The sequence below is a fragment of the Ciona intestinalis genome, chromosome 2 (genome assembly GCF_000224145.3).
Source record: "Ciona intestinalis chromosome 2, KH, whole genome shotgun sequence".
In the NCBI taxonomy this organism is placed as follows: Eukaryota; Metazoa; Chordata; class Ascidiacea; order Phlebobranchia; family Cionidae; genus Ciona; species Ciona intestinalis.
In genome coordinates, this window is record NC_020167.2 from 648,857 (window position 1) to 666,759 (window position 17,903).

General features: G+C 34.4%; 2 protein-coding genes across 2 annotated transcripts in view; one reads left to right on the forward strand and one right to left on the reverse strand.

The window, feature by feature from the left end:
- Positions 1 to 46: 46 nt before the first annotated feature.
- On the reverse strand, positions 47 to 5,948 carry LOC100184302 (sodium-dependent phosphate transport protein 2B). Its single transcript, XM_002129176.4, has 9 exons — positions 5,758 to 5,948; positions 5,557 to 5,703; positions 4,202 to 4,348; positions 3,903 to 4,014; positions 3,673 to 3,832; positions 3,017 to 3,121; positions 2,665 to 2,797; positions 1,775 to 1,981; positions 47 to 1,255 (listed from the first exon to the last, which is right to left on the reverse strand). The coding sequence occupies exons 1-9, from the start codon at positions 5,816 to 5,818 to the stop codon at positions 513 to 515; spliced, it is 1,815 nt and encodes a 604-aa protein (XP_002129212.1). The 5' UTR covers positions 5,819 to 5,948; the 3' UTR covers positions 47 to 512.
- Positions 5,949 to 9,840: 3,892 nt separating this feature from the next.
- LOC100176471 overlaps positions 9,841 to 17,903 on the forward strand; it is a 46,135-nt gene continuing 38,072 nt past the window's right edge. The window contains exons 1-19 of the mRNA XM_018817595.2: positions 9,841 to 9,996; positions 10,678 to 10,794; positions 11,033 to 11,403; positions 11,644 to 11,701; positions 11,885 to 11,987; positions 12,254 to 12,377; positions 12,891 to 13,062; positions 13,191 to 13,266; positions 13,325 to 13,532; positions 13,588 to 13,818; positions 13,887 to 14,031; positions 14,265 to 14,469; positions 14,682 to 14,787; positions 15,486 to 15,594; positions 15,974 to 16,154; positions 16,465 to 16,625; positions 16,684 to 16,804; positions 17,028 to 17,188; positions 17,481 to 17,653. Coding sequence (XP_018673140.1) covers positions 9,897 to 9,996; positions 10,678 to 10,794; positions 11,033 to 11,403; positions 11,644 to 11,701; positions 11,885 to 11,987; positions 12,254 to 12,377; positions 12,891 to 13,062; positions 13,191 to 13,266; positions 13,325 to 13,532; positions 13,588 to 13,818; positions 13,887 to 14,031; positions 14,265 to 14,469; positions 14,682 to 14,787; positions 15,486 to 15,594; positions 15,974 to 16,154; positions 16,465 to 16,625; positions 16,684 to 16,804; positions 17,028 to 17,188; positions 17,481 to 17,653 — 2,922 coding nt within the window. The 5' untranslated portion in view covers positions 9,841 to 9,896. The remainder of the gene's footprint in view (positions 9,997 to 10,677; positions 10,795 to 11,032; positions 11,404 to 11,643; positions 11,702 to 11,884; positions 11,988 to 12,253; positions 12,378 to 12,890; positions 13,063 to 13,190; positions 13,267 to 13,324; positions 13,533 to 13,587; positions 13,819 to 13,886; positions 14,032 to 14,264; positions 14,470 to 14,681; positions 14,788 to 15,485; positions 15,595 to 15,973; positions 16,155 to 16,464; positions 16,626 to 16,683; positions 16,805 to 17,027; positions 17,189 to 17,480; positions 17,654 to 17,903) is intronic.

Sequence of the window (17,903 nt, forward strand, 5' to 3'; positions counted from 1 at the left end):
GAAGTTCTAAATCAGTTGAAAAATTGATGTTTTATTTCTTTAATGAAAGGACAAGACTTTAACATCTTGCATTTTGCAATTGCGCTTAAAAACTGCTGGCCTAAATTGTCAGCCAGCTAACACTAAAGAAACATTCAATGAATATTATAAAAAAGCTGATTCCTTGAATCTACTACTTTAATTCCAAGAATATACCTACAAAAGTACACCTATAAGTATATGCAAAAGAACAGCAAGTTAGTAAGCGCCAGTTAATTCTGCTAAAGAAGAAAACTTTATAATGCATTTGACGGCAATTACTATCATATAGTATAGCTTGGGAGAAATGGGACACCGTTTTATTCTATTATATCGTGCCATTTGGTGGTAATCAAATAACATTTAAAGAATTATACAACCGCATTCTCACGACTTTCATAGAACATTGTTCATTGTGTAAAAATACGATCAGGATATTTGGACATAATGTGCTAAATGTGTCCCATCTTACCCCACAGTACTATATGAACATTTCACATAACGCTTGATAATTTGTTGTTACCGTTAACTTCCCCGTTACTAACGTACATGGGTAGTTCAGTGTTGCCTGTGGTATGGTGATTTTCTATCACGGTATCGTGATTACCTTCATCCACAAATTCACCATGGCAACATTGGCAACATTTACACCAAGCGCAATAAGTATTAAGCAAACGATCAATTGGTTTCAGTGAATGCATGCAATCTGGTAGGAAATCCCATGTTCGCAAAACTCTTGGAAGAAAGCGCGGTTTTTTGCTTTGCAATGTGTTGACTATAATAATAAATATTATTATAGCGACCGCAATACTGATAGCCGTTATTAATACCCACAATGGCGCGAATGAAAGGCCTAAGATAATGCCAGGAATAACAAAAAATACTGAAATCACATAAAGTATTGAGAACCATCGATATTTTGCCGTTATGTTTCCTAACCCAGTAGCTGCGCGTATTGGCACTCGTCGCATAAATGGTATTGGATACCATATAACAAAACCTGAAATATTAAAGAAGAAATGACAAAACGCAAGTTGCAGAGCATTTGAGTTCCCTGTAGCAAGTGCAGCCAGAACAGCAGTGAGTGTGGTACCCATGTTTGCACCCACAGTCACAGCATACATTCGTTTCAACTTTACCACACCCAGACCAACCAACGGTGTCAAAGTGGATGTAACAACTGAACTACTCTGTATCAGCATTGTCACTCCGCATCCAACGAACACGGCAATGTAACCTGTCAAGAATTAAATTTAAAATTTTGTTCTAGTCGTTTATAAATTAATGCCCAACTTTTTAAACAGTTGACTCTCTCGATTACAAAATTAAGTACTTTATATAGTTCGGTGGAGTAAGTTGGGACACGACGCAAGTCGTAAGATAGAAAAATTATTTAAATCTCCTGTTACAGTTACTGGTTTAATGAGGGATCCATTTTAGTGATTTAAATATCTAAAAATGCAGAATAATAAGATGCCAACCAATTTTGAATGCGTGATGCTGAATTATATTATATAACTATAGAAATTTTGTAGTATTTTTTGCAAGTTTTTAATTGCATCATTAATCCAGTATCTTACTTTATGATAGAATAGGCTAAAACATTCCGCACAGTTTGATTTTGTCTCATAAAATTTGTTTTAGTTTTGTCAGAAAAACTGGGATACGTATAGAATAATATATCTTAACAAAAGTTCATTCAAATAACCATGCATATACTTGAGAAAAAAGATTCGTGTGATTAATAAGTGCTTACTTGATAGCCAACCAAATGGTTTTGGTAGATTCGTGTTGACTGCTTTACTAATTACTCTCTTCACACCCCGCTTTAATGATGATGTCAGTATTTTAACCATCCCAAGCAAACACGAAACAAGTACGAAAAGTGAAATAAAGAATAGAAGACCACCAACAGCAGCGTCTGACCAACCAGTGTTTGCAAACAGAAAGTCACTACGTTCACCTGATTACATAACAAATGATAAAAATGTATTATATAGTAGGGTGGGGGAAGTCGGAACACCTTTGGCAGTTTAACACATGAAAATATCTAAATATCCTGATCGCGTTTTAAACAATTAGCAACCGGTTGTTGGGACCGTAAGGATATAGTTTTATAATTCTTAGAATAATATAATATAATAATAACTTTTATTTCGCCACCGATTACGGTAGCGAAAATTTAAAAATATTTTTAACTAACAGAATATATATTTTTGTTTATTGCATTTGGAGATAGCGTATAGTAATGACAATCAGCATCATATAACGTACAGGGTGGCCGAGTGTCATAACAAAATTTACGTACACATAGTTTCTGAAACTTATTGCCGCTCTCAAAAAGAGCAATTTGTTAAGTAAATGCAAAAGACATAAAAGGAAAAACTTATTCATTGTAAAAGTGTGATTCAGCTGTAAGTAAGGACTATTATCTCCACACACATTATAAAAATTGACTTTCTTTTTTACTTTATCATTTATTTTAAAATAGTACTTGTTTGTTTATATTACTATGGGATAAGATGGGATACCGTTTATTATATATTTGTCTAAATATACTAATACGGTTTACTAACTAACGGGTCAGTAATAGAAAATGAAACGTGTCCCATTTTACCCCACTCTACTATACAGTCGAACACTTACATAGTCGGACACCAGCAATTACAGGAATTGTTTGTGTTACTTCAACAGGGGTTGCCAACGTTTGAGTTGAGCTTTCCAAGGCCGTCGAGTTTACTCGAATAAGTGCGTAAGTGGAATTTCTCACACACCATTTCTGCGAACAATACACATAAGGGCAAATCAAAGGTTTTATGTGATAAACAAATATACTAAGTCAACAGCATACAATAAGTTACATGCGTATTTTCTTCTAAGTACGGGTGCATGAAACTATTGTGTAAGTGCGTATATTATACGACACTCGTGTTAACTTTTTTCCTACAAAGATAAAAGAGAAAAAAAGATAAATAAGTGCATGACTTCCCACACTTACAGAAACCATGCTACTATCAGGTTCCACATATTCATTACGAGCTATCTTCCTTTGTACGGATATGTTGACATGAATCAGATTGTCTACAATTGGCTCCGTCAAAGTCTGGAAATAGATTGGGTTATATATTACACAAATAAGATCTTAAGATAAATAGGTGTTTCGAATAAAGAGTTTTAGCTATATACCATACTTATTTAAGCTTGGTTAAATCCTAACAATACAAAAATATTGTTCCATGCCGTAGAATTTTCTTGTTCAAAAGTCTAGCGCTGTGCCAAAGTGGTTAGCATCACGGCTGCCTCTAACCCAGGGATAATAGGTTCGAGGCTCATCGCTGCCACTGTTGTAGGAGTATGGTTTGAGAGAGACACTTAACGACCGTTGCTCCAACCAAGTGGTCACTAATAGATTGTCTAAATAGTCAGTCATATATACAGAAGAAATAAAAAATGAAAAAAAAACTAATCTCCTTGAAGTAACATAGTAGGTAACTTGTAAGCTGGCACGAGGTGTATAAAAAACAGACCACTATAGTGTTATAACGACTGTCGTTTTCTGGTCACGTGAGCATAAAGCAAGTTACATTGATTCACGTCTATATATAAGGTTCCATATCAGCCTTCAAATTGCATTAATTTCGCGTTAAAGCTTACCCGCAAAAATCTTGGCGCTCCTGCGCCCTCTATCGGACCTAAGGAACGAATAACTGCAGCGGAAAGAGATTCCAAATATTTTGAAACAATTTCTAAGGGAAGCAAAACCACAACAGATAATATATTGAAGCAATCGTGTACAGTTGCACCGGCAAATGCTCTGTAATATTAATAAACAGAAAAAATAATACATATTCTAATATCCACGCATAATCATATACGTGACTTACCGTCTAAACTCTTCCTTTTTCATTGAAAGTGTTAATGCTACAGCTGTGTTAGTGACTGAGGTCCCAATGTTTGCTCCCATTACTATCGGAATTCCTTTATTTACCGTTATCACTGCAAAGTAAAAAGGTATATTTGTTGTTTTGCGTCATCTCAACATATAGCAACCAAGACACTGTTATTCAAGTTGTTTTTATCAGCAGTGTGTGTATAACGACTGTCGTTTTGCTGCTAATTCCTTTCTCTTGGTCTTCATTACTTCATTCAAAGCGATAAATAAAAGTTATGGTATTAGTTTTACCTCCAGAAGCAACCATTGCAATAACGATGGATGTCGAAGTCGATGAACTTTGAATGATTACGGTGACCAGGATGCCAATGATAAGGCCGGTGATCGGGTTAGAGAGGAACACGTTGCTGGTGAACACGCTCACGGCAACTCTTCCAGCTGTTGGTGTAAAAAGCTTAGACACAATAATTGATGGCCGTGCTACTGTGATTAGGAGCTTGCCTCTAGGCCAGAGAGTACAGCTTTAAGGCTGTGCTGTACCATAGTGGGCCTGTATGAGTTCTTAGGCAAGACACCTAAAATGGATTACCAACGAAAAAATTGCTGTAGTAAAAACATCGACCATGCGATAATCCATTGGATTTCCCAAAGGAAAAAATATCACCTAATGCTAACCGTCCCGAGTTCCTTAACCAAACTCGTAGTTTGGATTTGCTACAATGAATGCTTCATTCTTTGTAAATAAATAAAATATTTTAAAATATCCACCATATTCTATTTTTTGATTAACATAACTGCAAGATCATTCAGTTTATTTCATGTCGAAAGACAAGTTTATGCTGGCGGAAGCACTTTTTTGCATATATTCAAATTTTATTCAAATTTACCACAAACGCCCGACTTTTCACAAAAAAATATACAAGGGTATTAGAAAGACGCAGGGGACATTTTAATTAAGAACCAAAATGTCAGAGAACCGATTTATTTACTCAAGCGACTAAATTTTTCAGAGCTGTTTTGTTTTTAAAACTGGTGGTATACCGTAGATCATATTTAGGCGCATATCTCTATATCTAAATTTTAATTTTTCTGTATGTATGCTTATATACATACAAAAAGTAATTAGCCGAACCCAATATTCACTTATATGGAGTATTTTTAATTGTTGGAAATTTTTAATTGTAGGAAATTTTTATTGTTCGAAATACCGTAATAATAATTAAATTAAAAAATCAGGAATAATTAAGTAACATTATTGAAAAAAACGGGCACGAGGTGTATAAAACGCGGTGAATGGGGAAGACGGGACACCTTTAGTACATAATATTTAAGTATCTTGACCGTGTTTTAAACAATTAACAACGATTTATGGGAGCCGTGAAGATATTATGCGGTTTAATAACTTCCTGAATGTCTTGTTTATTACGAAATGGGAGTTAAGAAAAAATAGACTGATGAAACGGTTTCCTGTCTTCCCCCAACATATTATAACACCTGTGTCATAACGGCTGTTGCTGACCCGCTCGCAAGTTCATTAAACAAGCTTCAAACTTTGCATATAACCAGCGACGATGTGTATAGCGATAGTGCAATTAAGTGCAGTTCACTCATGCTTAACCCTGGTATATTACTGCGAAACTGCTTACCCAACACGTTCAACGCTTCCGCCATAAGAACCAGTGAACATATGAAGAGATAGAGGCAGACGAGGAGAAGAAGAATTTTAACAACTCCGATCGCGACTGTCCGAATACGCTGCCCTTTCGTCCGATCTCTCCATCTCACATAATTGGCTATAAGTTTACGCGTATTTACATTAGGCAGCACATTTTTAGATATATTATTACCTTCGTCCTCTTTCCACATTTTGTTACTCGTTGCCGAACGTTTTGCATCCATCTCCGACATCTTAATGTATAAGGTATACTTACCACTTACCACTTTTATCAAAAAATATATTATTTTAAGACAGCGGTTATATATCGTAAACGTTACACATAGGTTCCTAAACAGAATAATGCATAAAATGTTTGTACTTCGTAACTACATTGTCTAATTTTGTTTGACCTGCCTCTCTATTTGTAGGGTAAGTGATGCATGAGTTGCAACGACTTCGTCAGCACAAAAGTTACTGATCCGTTCCACTTCAAAACTAAAATTCCAGGAACTGAACTTTTTTGTCGTGCGGATCAACAAAAATACCTTTCTGTATCAGTAATTTTGCTAACGAAGCACATTTAAAGGCTACGTCAAATTCCCTGTATATATATGCAGCAATTAGGTGTTTGCGACGAAATTTCGAATACAATTCCAAATGCCCCACCGACTGTAATGGTATCGGATTTATAGCAAGAGCAACATCTAGATTATCTCGTTTATTCTAAACGCCACAACAATGATATCTGGGCTGGATAAACAGAAAAAGCAAATCTCCGTAGAAATGATGTTGTTAAAGTTAATAGCAAATGTGCTATATAGCAGCACTGGCCTGTTTAAAAACGTAAAATTCAATGAAATAAGTATGTTATTCTGCTTAGTTGCGTGAAAATCTATAGTTAAGATAAACAAAGTAATATTCCCGTAGACAGGGTGTTTCGCCCATAAACCGATATGTTGTTTAATAGTTGCCGTATATAGACTGTCGCCACTATATGGTATAGTATGTGCGCATTCACGGGTTGTATTAAACACAGGGAAACCAAACACCGGTGCAGGTTAACAGGTAAACCCATCCTGTTTTCGCTTCTCTTGTTACATGCAACAACGACCAGGATCCCAAAGTGCAGAAAAGCGTAAAAAATAGTTGCGTTTAAATGAATGAATGTCACTTATATAATGTATAACACCGGTGTCAACATGTAAGCGGGTACGATATGCATACTGTAGAGGTATGAAATTAAGCCATCATAAAACAATTTGTACCTGTGAGATACTCTTTACGCAAAAATAAACAGGTGACATTTATAAAATTTCCAGTTCGCATTCGAGGCATGCGTTTAATTTCGTAATTATTTTGAACAGTACGGAATGATGGTCGTGTAGATCTTTTTCGTCAATCGTTGTTTGTTTGTTTTTTTGCGTTTTTGGTGCTTTACCTAAAGCCTTTAAACGCAGAAAAAAACGCCTCAATAAGCACGCTGCTAAATATCCGCACAACAACTGACGCATCGACATGGAACCGTATCTTTTGATGTGGGGAATATGTGGAGAAATATTAGCTATTTTCTTATTATACTCACAGTTTACACTGTAAGTTAAAACCACTTTTACCCATAAGCATTACACGATTAGCGATAACGTCTAAATGTCTAATACTATACTATTAATTATACCACGTTATTTAAGCTTGCCTATTTTTTTTGCCAACGTCATATTCGATAGATAAAGTGGCACCAATTAATATATAGTAGGTTAGGGAAAGACCGGACACCTTTTCATTCTATTATCTCGACCCATTTGGTAGTAAACAAAGAACATCCTCACGACTCCCATAGACCGTTGTTAATTGTTTAGGATATTTAAATATTATGTGATAAAGGTGTCCCGTCTTCCCTGGCGTTGTATAAAATTCTCGTATATATATACACATCCATGAACAGTTTGTCATCTATTTTATTCAGGTTCTGCTATAAAATATGTTTTTTCCGTCCCAGTTGTTAGTAAACAACAATTAATTTCATAATTGGAAAATCATCGTATTAGGAAATATGAGTTTTACTGGCTAATATGTCATCCCGTTTCACCCCGCAGTACCATATATATCTTTTCGTTTTTCGCTTTCTTGCATGGCTTTATCGCTTTCTTGCATGGCTGACGATTTGGAAACTTGATTGTCGACTAAGTGATTTCTTTTAGTAAAGCCAGAAACGCCAACGATGATAAGCATCGATTTTTGACCAGATATTCACCGTTACACATTGCCTATAACGCGTCTGGCACTAGCCCAGGGAAAACGGGTTCGAAGCACGTAGCTGCTACTTTGTTAGTAGTACTTGCTTAATCTAGGCTTCATATAAAATAGTGAACTAATTTTCTGATGGCCGGTGTCGTGGTATACTCGTTCCGATTAATGTATTTGTACCGGGCGCTATTGCGCATGCGCCAAGACGCTACTTGGCATGCGTAAAAGGTCAAAACAAATGCAATACAAGCTTTAATAAATACGTACCGATTGAAAAAAGATCCGGGGAAAAATACTAGTTTATTATTTTTTTATTTCCGGCGCCGTGGCATAGTGGTTAGCGAGCCTGCCTGTAACCCAGAGCTAATGGGTTCGAAGCTCGACGCTGCTACAATTGGGGGCGTATGTGTCCTTGGGCAAGACACTTCACGACAATTGCTTTAACCTAGTGGTCACTAATGGGTTTTCAAATTATCAGCCATACATAAAAAATGCCAAAAAATAATCACCCACAAAGTAATATACATGGTAACTCGTAAGCTGGAACGAGGTGTTAAACCCATGTGATAACGACTGTCGTTTTTTCGGCCATGCCAGGATAAAGTAAGTTACATTTATTGCATTCCTATTTATTTTTCGATAGAAAAAAACACGCTTTATATAGTGACCTACATAAATATATGCGTATATGTTATATTTTCGCGAAACTATTTGAAAATTTTATATGATTCAAGTTGTGACAATACTTTTTTATATTTAACACCCATTCCCGCATCTTTTTTGAATAAATAATAGAGTAGAAGGTATTAAAAGTGACCGCTATAATTTTTGTATTCTAGGATTACCTTGGTCTACCAGCACCTGTAAATTAGAAATAAAATGTGCCTATTAAACTAGCATAAAATAAGTTTGTTAGTGGTATATATACTTACTTTTTCTAAGCTAAAAATAACATACAAACTGGATTATCTGCTGTTTTTAATTCGAAAAACTAACGTCGAGTCTGGAACGTTTCTAACGGACGGTCGTAATAAATATGCACCGGGTGGTCATTTATTTGTTCCGACCTACTACGCATGCGCACTAGCGTCTCGGCGCATGCGCAATAGCGTCCGGTACAAATATATCAATCAGAACAATATCACGGCACCAGTACAAATATATCGGTCAAAGCGAATATATCACGACACCGGTTACTAGACCAAGTTTTTAAATTTTAAAATTGAAATACGTTAAATTATTGTATAAAGCAAAAAGTACCTTTGGCATATTTTTTACGATTTACAATATTTCCTAAATGCCCAAAGCCAAAATTATCAGTTTGAGGGATTCCCCCGTGGTGAAGAAAAGGCAATTGTAGTTCTGTTTTCTTTTCTTATTACGGAGGACTGTATGAGGTGAACTGTGATATGGTAAAGTGGTAAGGCAAAAATGTACTGTCTTTATCAAATTTAATCTGTTATTGAATAAAAGCCAGGTTTATAGGATGTTAGCACACAGTCTATTATCCATGTAAAATATATTGCCAATTACGATGTTTTGTTACGAAGATTAAACTGCTAATGATATAACTTTGTTATAGTTTACTATTCAATGACTAATCTTGTTATGTAACCAATTTAGAAATATTTAACAAACAACCAGTGCAAACAATGGTATATAGTCTACCATCTTTCCAAATAAGTTGTGTTTAGGTTTCGTCTAACTCTAACATGTCTCAGCTGCGGCAATGTTGCCAATTTATTTTTTTACAATATCAGTGTCAACAATAGGCTTGACTTGAGTAAATATATGAAAGGTTTGACTTTTTTGTGAAGTCCCACAATTAGTTATCCTCTAATACCTATGTTCATTTAGCCTAATATATTATGTTATTTAACTTATTTTATCGTTTTTGATTTTTTTGTTAAGTGCATTTCAGACATGAATCAAATAATATAACTTTAAAGTATGGGATAAAAAGCTTTGTGCGACATTACTAATTAGGACAATCTAATAGTTAGCCATTTTTGTACCCGAGCCAGGAATTGAGTAGTGTCTAACTTGCTGTACTTATAATTCAGTAACCATAGTGATGTTGTAAGCATGGAAATGTGTTGCCGAGTAGTTTGTATTTTTATATTTTTATGGGGTCTTCTTGGTGTAGATGGACAACACAGATCAACCCCTATTGGTTACGATGCAGGTAAAATTATTTGATAATCTTAAATATTTATATTTGGGTGTTTTGTTTTACTATTTTATGCGGATGCTTTTAAGTTAAATTTGGATGAATAAAATGATGATAATGGGACATGGAATAAACTTCAATTATATAAAGATAGGTCCTACCACTTGAAACATTATATAAATACACAGTAAAACACAATAACTAGATATCCCCTCTCGCTTAAAGAGCAGTGTAAAATAGAAGTAATGAAAAATAAAGGATGTTGAAAAAAAGTCAAAGAGAGTAACACTACGGCTGTGCTTCTGCGTTTTGACACATAGAAAAAAAAACATAAAAAAAAATATGTAATAAAAATCAAAAACGCTTACTGTTTTATTTTTATTATTAGTGGAGACCTCCCCTGTGTGTTAGCACATAGTGGTCATTGCTGCAACCCAGTGTTCACTAATGTGTCTCGTCCAAAGTGTAAGCCATATAGAAAAAATATCATTAGTAAAGTTACTTCTATGGTAACTTGTAAGCAGACACACAGTGTATGAAATAAGATACCTTTGTTTTAATGACTGTAGTTTTACACAAGGATAGATAAGTCACATTCTTACTCATTTATTTGTTTGTTTGAACAAGTTATTTCAAGAGCACTTCACCCTCATTACTGCTGAGTTTGGAACAAATGAAATTTAAACTGTTTTTCAGGACTTGATCTGTTTGATGGAGTTGAACAAACGAGTTTAAAGAATTCTGCCTGGAAGTTTCGATCAAAAACACCTCCAGTTATTGTTCATAAGGAAAATCATAATGATGTTTTACATGGTATGCAGGACTTGTATTTTGGGGATATTTTTTGTAAGAATTACTTTTGCAGTAGGAATAAAATATTGTGTCAAACATTTAACATGCAAATATGACTTGTTTGTGAACAAGTTGACAAATGAGTTTGTGTAAATAACAAATATTTGTTTATTAAACAAATTATTTATAAGTAAGTGGTTTGTAATTAAAATAGGTTAATGCATTTTATCTCTTTTCACATTTCAAATCTTTGTTACAGATATGAATTCCTTTTCTGTTGAACTTAAAGTAAAAATAAACCGAAAGCCGAGTATGTCGGTGTTTCGAATCACAAATAACTCAAATATATTGTTCGACGTTATTCTTGATCAATCCAACATCTCAATCAACTTTATAAACAACCACGGAGAGAAGGAAGTGATCAATTTTCTATGGACCAGACCTTTATTTAAGAAGTGGGCCAACTTTGTAGTATCAATCCACAATGGACGCAGCAAAACAATGAGTTTGTGGGACTTTACACATACCCCACAAACTAATGCAATACCAAATGGAATATCAAATTTATCTCTTCAATACTTGAACTTAGAGGTTGCTGGAAAAAGCACAAATGCAAGAATAGCATATTCAGTAAGTTCTTGATATTACGCGTAATATAAATCTATATATAACAACTCTTCATGCCAAGTATATTTTTTGTACCATTGCTTTGACTTTTTTAAACTTCTCCTTGATTGTGGTTATTCATAATTTAACTTTAATCAAAAACCATAATCTCGGAAAACTCAAATTATATTTTGGTCCTGTTCAATTGATAGCACTGTAAAATTGTAAATATTTTTAACAATAACTGAAAATGTTATATAACAGGGCCTTATTAGCAAAGGATATATACACGTTCCAGCAGTTGAAATTCCACTTGACACAGGTATTTTATCATGTTTTTATAACTATTAAATTATATATATAAATACTTTAAGTTATTTAAATTTAATTTAAACAATAAGATAAGTAAGTGTTTGATGTGCCTCGCTGTGTGGCAACCGCTTTAGTAATGACACATTGTGTACACTGTGCTATGCATGAGTGCTTAAACTAGTTTCTTGTTTAGGTTTGAAAGAAAGAGGGTTACTCAAGAAGAGCAGCGCGCTTAGGAAACCGTCTTCAAGCTCAGACACTAGTGATGGGTTAACACAACACGCAATAGTCACCAGGTAGGTTAATACAATGGAGCTATTATCTCACCATTCTCTCACCAATTTATCATATAGTCCATTACAAGAACATTGATCTCTAATACTTACCAAAGGAACCTTATTTTTACCACTTTTTTAGTTTACTGTTGTTGTTGGTTCATGTAAATTTAAAGAATTATTTTATAATGGTAATATTAAGTTTTATATTATATGTTGCATCAACAAACCTTTAAAAATGAAAAATAATAAATTTATGATTTAAATGTAGTGTAAAATAATTGCAGAGTTGATAGACAAGCAAATCGACAAATAGACCAAATACTACTGGATCTTAGGAACCAAATAACTGAATGTAAGAATGAGAATTTACAAATGAAAAACATGATGAGTATGATCAAAGGAATACAGGTAAATTATAACCATTATCCAATAAAACTTTGCTCTATTATAATAATTGCTTAACTGGTTAAGATAGCAATTATGATACAACTTGTGTTAATACTTCACTTGTATCAGATTACCAATAATTGTGGAGAATACCTTTAGGCAATGTAGCTTTTCAACAGAGTGCTTGTTATTGTTAAATTATCTGATAAAATCAATTGCTCAGATCTGGTCCCAGTAAATGTGTAGTAGTGGAAACATAAGAATAAATATAAGTACATATCTCTTCTAGTAAAAAAATAAGTTTTATCAAACCGCTTTTTTTATGCTTGATTAAAAATATTTTACGGTTTGACAAACAATAATTTTTCTGATTACCATATGAGCTTTACCTGTATATTATGTTATGGCTTGTAGCACAACAACAGCAAAATATGTTTAAGTAACTTTACAAAATGTTACTGTTTTTCGAAACCCACGTCATTTATCTCACTTTGTTTAAATCTTTGGTGGTTATGATGTAAATTACGTTTGTAGACCACGCTTGAGGATAGAGTGGCCACCCTGGAGAGATGCGAGTGCACACCAGTGTGTATTGCATCTGATGGAATGAAGAAAGCACATGATGAATCATGGGAAGAGGGAAGATGCACGCGATGTGTTTGTTCACATGGACAAATTCAATGTCACAATATTACAGCATGCCAAAGTAGGTTCACAATTAGTTTAATGTTTTTTAATTAATTTATATAAGTAGTAGTAGTACCTTGTATTTCAACATTTTCAGGCAAAATCTATGTTTTTTATTGTAGGAACTAATTTTTTTTTATATTTTAGCATTAAGTCCATGCGAAAGTAATCCCTGTCAAAACTATGGTGAATGCGTTGATGGACAGGATGGCTTCACATGCAGGTAACTTCCCATGGATAGTTTCAAGTATTGTCAAATAGACATTTATCTATTGTTGTAGGTGCCGTGCTGGTTTTATTGGTCATTTATGTGAAACCACTGACCAATGTTACCGGGTCAACTGTATGAATGGAGGTGAATGTCGGCAACGTGCTGGACGCTTCTATTGCATGTGTCGACATGGATTTATTGGCCAACACTGTGAAAGTGTAGATTATTGTAGCAGGAACCCCTGTCATAATGGGGCTCAGTGTGTAAATGAGCGTGATGTAAGTTGTGACTGGAGTTAAATAAATAAGTTCTTACTTGTTGATATTATTGTAGACATACAGATGCGTGTGTGCAGCCGGCTTCACTGGTCAGGATTGCAGATATGAGGATGGCTGCTTATCACAACCTTGTGTTAATGGTGGAGTTTGTGAAAGCACTCTTGGGGATATACGCGAATATACTTGTGCATGTACATCAGAATATACTGGAAGAAATTGTGAACTTATAAATCATTGTTCATCACAGCCGTGTTTTAATGGAGGCCAATGCACAAATACAGGCATAGTATGTATATGCTCTATTAATCATTATGTGGTCTTTAATTTTTACTACGTTTGATGTTTTTGCGGCAGAGTTTTCGGTGTCAATGCCATCATGGGTTTGTAGGTGACGTGTGCGATCAAGTGGATCATTGTTCTGCTCAGCCATGCATGAACGGGGCTTCATGTTCAAATGTCGGTGATGGATTTCAATGTCACTGTACAAATAATTATCACGGTAACTTAATCTTAATTTAGTTTTGTTACCGCTGTCAATAAACAATAGTTCTGAGGGTAACCCACAAGTTTATGCTGACAGTTCAAGGCTGGAAAATAAAGTTGTTAATTTGTACCTTACAAAGTAAGGGAATTGGGAGTTAGAAATTTGTGGCATGGAGAGTTAGGTATTATTGACTTAAAATTTGCGCCTTTAGTTTGTAGTAAAACCTTTTTTATGTCATTTATTCCTAGGTCGATTATGTGAGAGACGGGATGCATGTTCTTCATCACCGTGTTTAAATGGTGGTTCATGTGTTGATGACGGTAGAGGGGAATATTCATGTGTTTGTACAAATCTATATTATGGTGAACGATGCCAACTTACAAACCATTGCTCAAGTCAGCCCTGTCTTAATGGTGGGACTTGTCAAAATACAATGGATGGATTCATATGCAGGTATTTTTTTAAATTATTACATGCTGGTCTGTGTGGGTAAGGTGAATGTCCTATGGCTTGACACACCATAGACTTGGGATTAGGGACAGATTTATTCCATTACACTATCAGTGAACTAAAGGATGTTATAAAACATAAACACAATTTATTTAATATCTGTTTTTTATATTTTATAAATGCAAACCTAAATACATCTTTATTTGATAAAACAGATGCCGCCGAACACACTACGGAGATTTATGTGAAAGCTCAAACTACTGCAGAGCTCGTCCTTGTATGAACGGGGCGACTTGTACTAACGTTCCGCTTAACCCGCGGGTAGGTAATGATTATTGATGACATCATAAGAAATGTTTGTTGTTTTTATTCAGTATTTAAGTTCTGCTATATTTCTCTGATTCATTCTTGTTTTTTTGGTTGTATATCTTAGACTATATAACGTAACTTTGCAATTAATTTGTATTGTTTTATTTATCTTGTTTTATTATTTCTTTGTTGTTAATTTTGTTTCATTTAGCAAGTTGTTTTAGTTTTTGTAGAAAGTATATTTTAACCTAAATATTTGGTTTATTTGATTAGCACATATCTTCTTTTTCAAAATTTATCTAGACTTTATTAAAATTAATATTTCTTCTTTTATGCATTTATATCATGTAAACCTATACATGGTGTCCCAAAGAACAAATGCACTTTTTAAATGTCAATTACAGCAACAATTGTTCTAACACACTTTCTCAAACTAGCTCTAGTCATTATTTACATGTTAGAAATATGTTTATAATAAATGTTTGATATATAAATAAATGTTGCTGTTATGTTTATTAGGGGGTGTAAACTTATTTTGGGGACGCCATATATTATATATATTTATGTTATGGCGCCAATTTTGCTATTTTTTTGTTTAACAAATTGAACTTTAATTATAAAATTTCTGTATGGTTTAATAGTCTTCTAGAAGTTGTTTATTTTATAGAAAAAATATTCTTTTTATTATTTTGATGTCATGTATCTTTCAGCAACCATTTACGTGTACATGTATTGCTGGTTATGTGGGAAATGTGTGCCAGAGGCAAGACTTCTGTCAACCTAACCCATGTTTAAATGGTGCAGAATGTTCAGTACAAGGTAAGATAATTTTTACATTGTTTTTTTTCAACATGATTTTGCATTTAAATTTATTGTTTGCCTTGTTTGGCGCTAAAGCAAAGTTGGTTAGTGGGCCTGCCTCTAACTGAGAGGTAACAGGTTTAAGGCTCGTTGTTGCTATCATTGTGGGTGTATTTCGCCTATATGTCCTTGGGCATGAAACATAACGTCAATTGGTCTAACCCAGTGGTCACTAATGGCTGTCCAATATACATAAAAAATATGAAAAGAATCCCACCCCCAAAATATAATTAACTACAAAGTAACATACTTGGTAACTTGTAAGCTGGCACGAAGTGTATCAACACCTGTTTATAACGACTGTCCTTTTCTGGTCATTACTTTCATTGTTCAACAGATACAACTTATGAATGTATATGTGTGCAACCATATATGGGCAGAAGGTGCGAGTCGATTGATTATTGTTCGCGCAATCCATGTTTGAACGGTGGTCGATGTAGAAACGATGACCGAGGCTTTCAATGTTCATGTCCGCGTCAATATTTTGGCAGAAGATGTGAAAACGGTCACCCATGCAGGTTGGAATACTCACTCCAAATGTACACCTTAAACAGCTTTTGCCGTCAGGTGTTTTTACATTTAAGCAGAGCAAAAGTATATTGCATTCTCCCTATTAATAAATTAGGTTCCAGACCATGAGTTTAACCTCAGTTTAGCAATAGCGTACCAAACTTTGTTTAAAATTCAAAAAAAGGGATAAAATCTAATTGCTCACAACAATTTTCCTTCTTTTTGTAATTATGTTAATTACGTTTTGGTATTTTTTTGAATTGACACAATTTAATGCACTTTGAGTTAAAATCTTCTGTTCTATATTTGTGTTTATAGAAACAATCCTTGTTTAAATGGTGGGGTGTGTGCAGCAAATGGCAGAAGAAGTTACACCTGTACATGTCCAGAAACTCATTATGGGCCTGACTGCCAGTCAATAAATCATTGCATAAGAAATCCTTGTCTTAATGGAGGTTCATGTGTCAATCAAGAGGGTGGTAAGAAATTTGATCAATATTTTAGTCTTATTTTTAAAAAATAAAACTTACTTTACAGGCAGCATATGTTTATGTAGAGACAATTTCTCAGGCCCAGATTGTTCAGTAGAAAGAAGTTGCCGTAACAACCCGTGTTTAAACGGTGGAACTTGTGTGGATGGTGTGAACATTACATGCATGTAAGTTACCACTTCAGAATTTTTATTTCTATTTTTTGTTTTTTTTAACTATTTTCTCCCATTGTTGGGGCCGCATCTTTATTCACACTTTTTAAATACCAAATAATTTGTTTTACTTAGTTAATACCAACTCACTGTGAGATTGATGTATGTTGGATTTAATAGCATGATTTTTACTGGTACTTTTCTGTACAATTTTTATTTAATTTGTCCTTTTAATCAGCTGTCCTTCGAGCCACCGAGGTGAGCGATGTGAACATCGATGCAACGTTTGTTTGTTACTTCCACATGCAGGTGTTGAATGCACAGGTGGTGGGGTGGAGACCTCACAGCGTTGGTATTTTGATAAGTTTACTCAGACCTGCAAACCTATTCAATACAAAGGTAATGAAAACTATTCTCAAGATTTAATCTCTTTGTAGTAATATGGAACAAAAATAACAGCAATAAACTAATCTTTAAAAATACCATGGCACAATGCTCAGTAGGCATGCCTCTTAACCAGAGATTCGAAACATGATTCTGCCATCATTGTTGATGTATGTCTTATTGGACGAGATAAATTGTTAACAGTAGCTTCAACCCAGTGGTCACTAGTTGACCCAAATTGACCCAAAAATCTCACCTACCGTGCAAGGATAAACAAGAGACGATGACAATATTTGTTTCCATGCAGGGTGTGGGGGTAATGCTAATATTTTTGACACCCGACAAGCTTGTCGTCAGCGTTGCATCGTTGGTTCATGTTGTATGTTGCGCATATCATCAAGTGGTCGTGTTACTAATATGTGTAAGATTAAGTCGTTAAGTCAATGCAAGAGACTTAACGTTGGAAGAAGAGATGTTCAGGTACCTGTTTTGATTGCCTTAAATATATATTGTAATCCAGGGTATTAAATATGCTTTTTATTGCTGTACGTTTGAAGTAATTTTGTGCTGACATTTTGATATTCTTTTATTTTATCTTTATCAAGCCTAAACTCTTTCTTTACATCCAGTTAATTTACTGCTGCCAATATAAATAAAATGTTGAAACAAATTTATAAAATGCTAAAACAGTTGATATCCACTTGAGTTGATTGCATTATCTAAGTAGTTA

Coding starts and splice junctions, on each gene's coding strand:
- LOC100184302 (XM_002129176.4), bottom strand. CDS start 5,818: ATGTCGGAGATGGATGCAAAACGTTCGGCAACGAGTAACAAAATGTGG. Junction 5,704..5,757: donor AATGTGGAAAGAGGACGAAG/GTAATAATATAT, acceptor GTAAACTTATAG/CCAATTATGTGAGATGGAGA. Junction 3,122..3,672: donor GAGCGCCAAGATTTTTGCGG/GTAAGCTTTAAC, acceptor ATCTATTTCCAG/ACTTTGACGGAGCCAATTGT.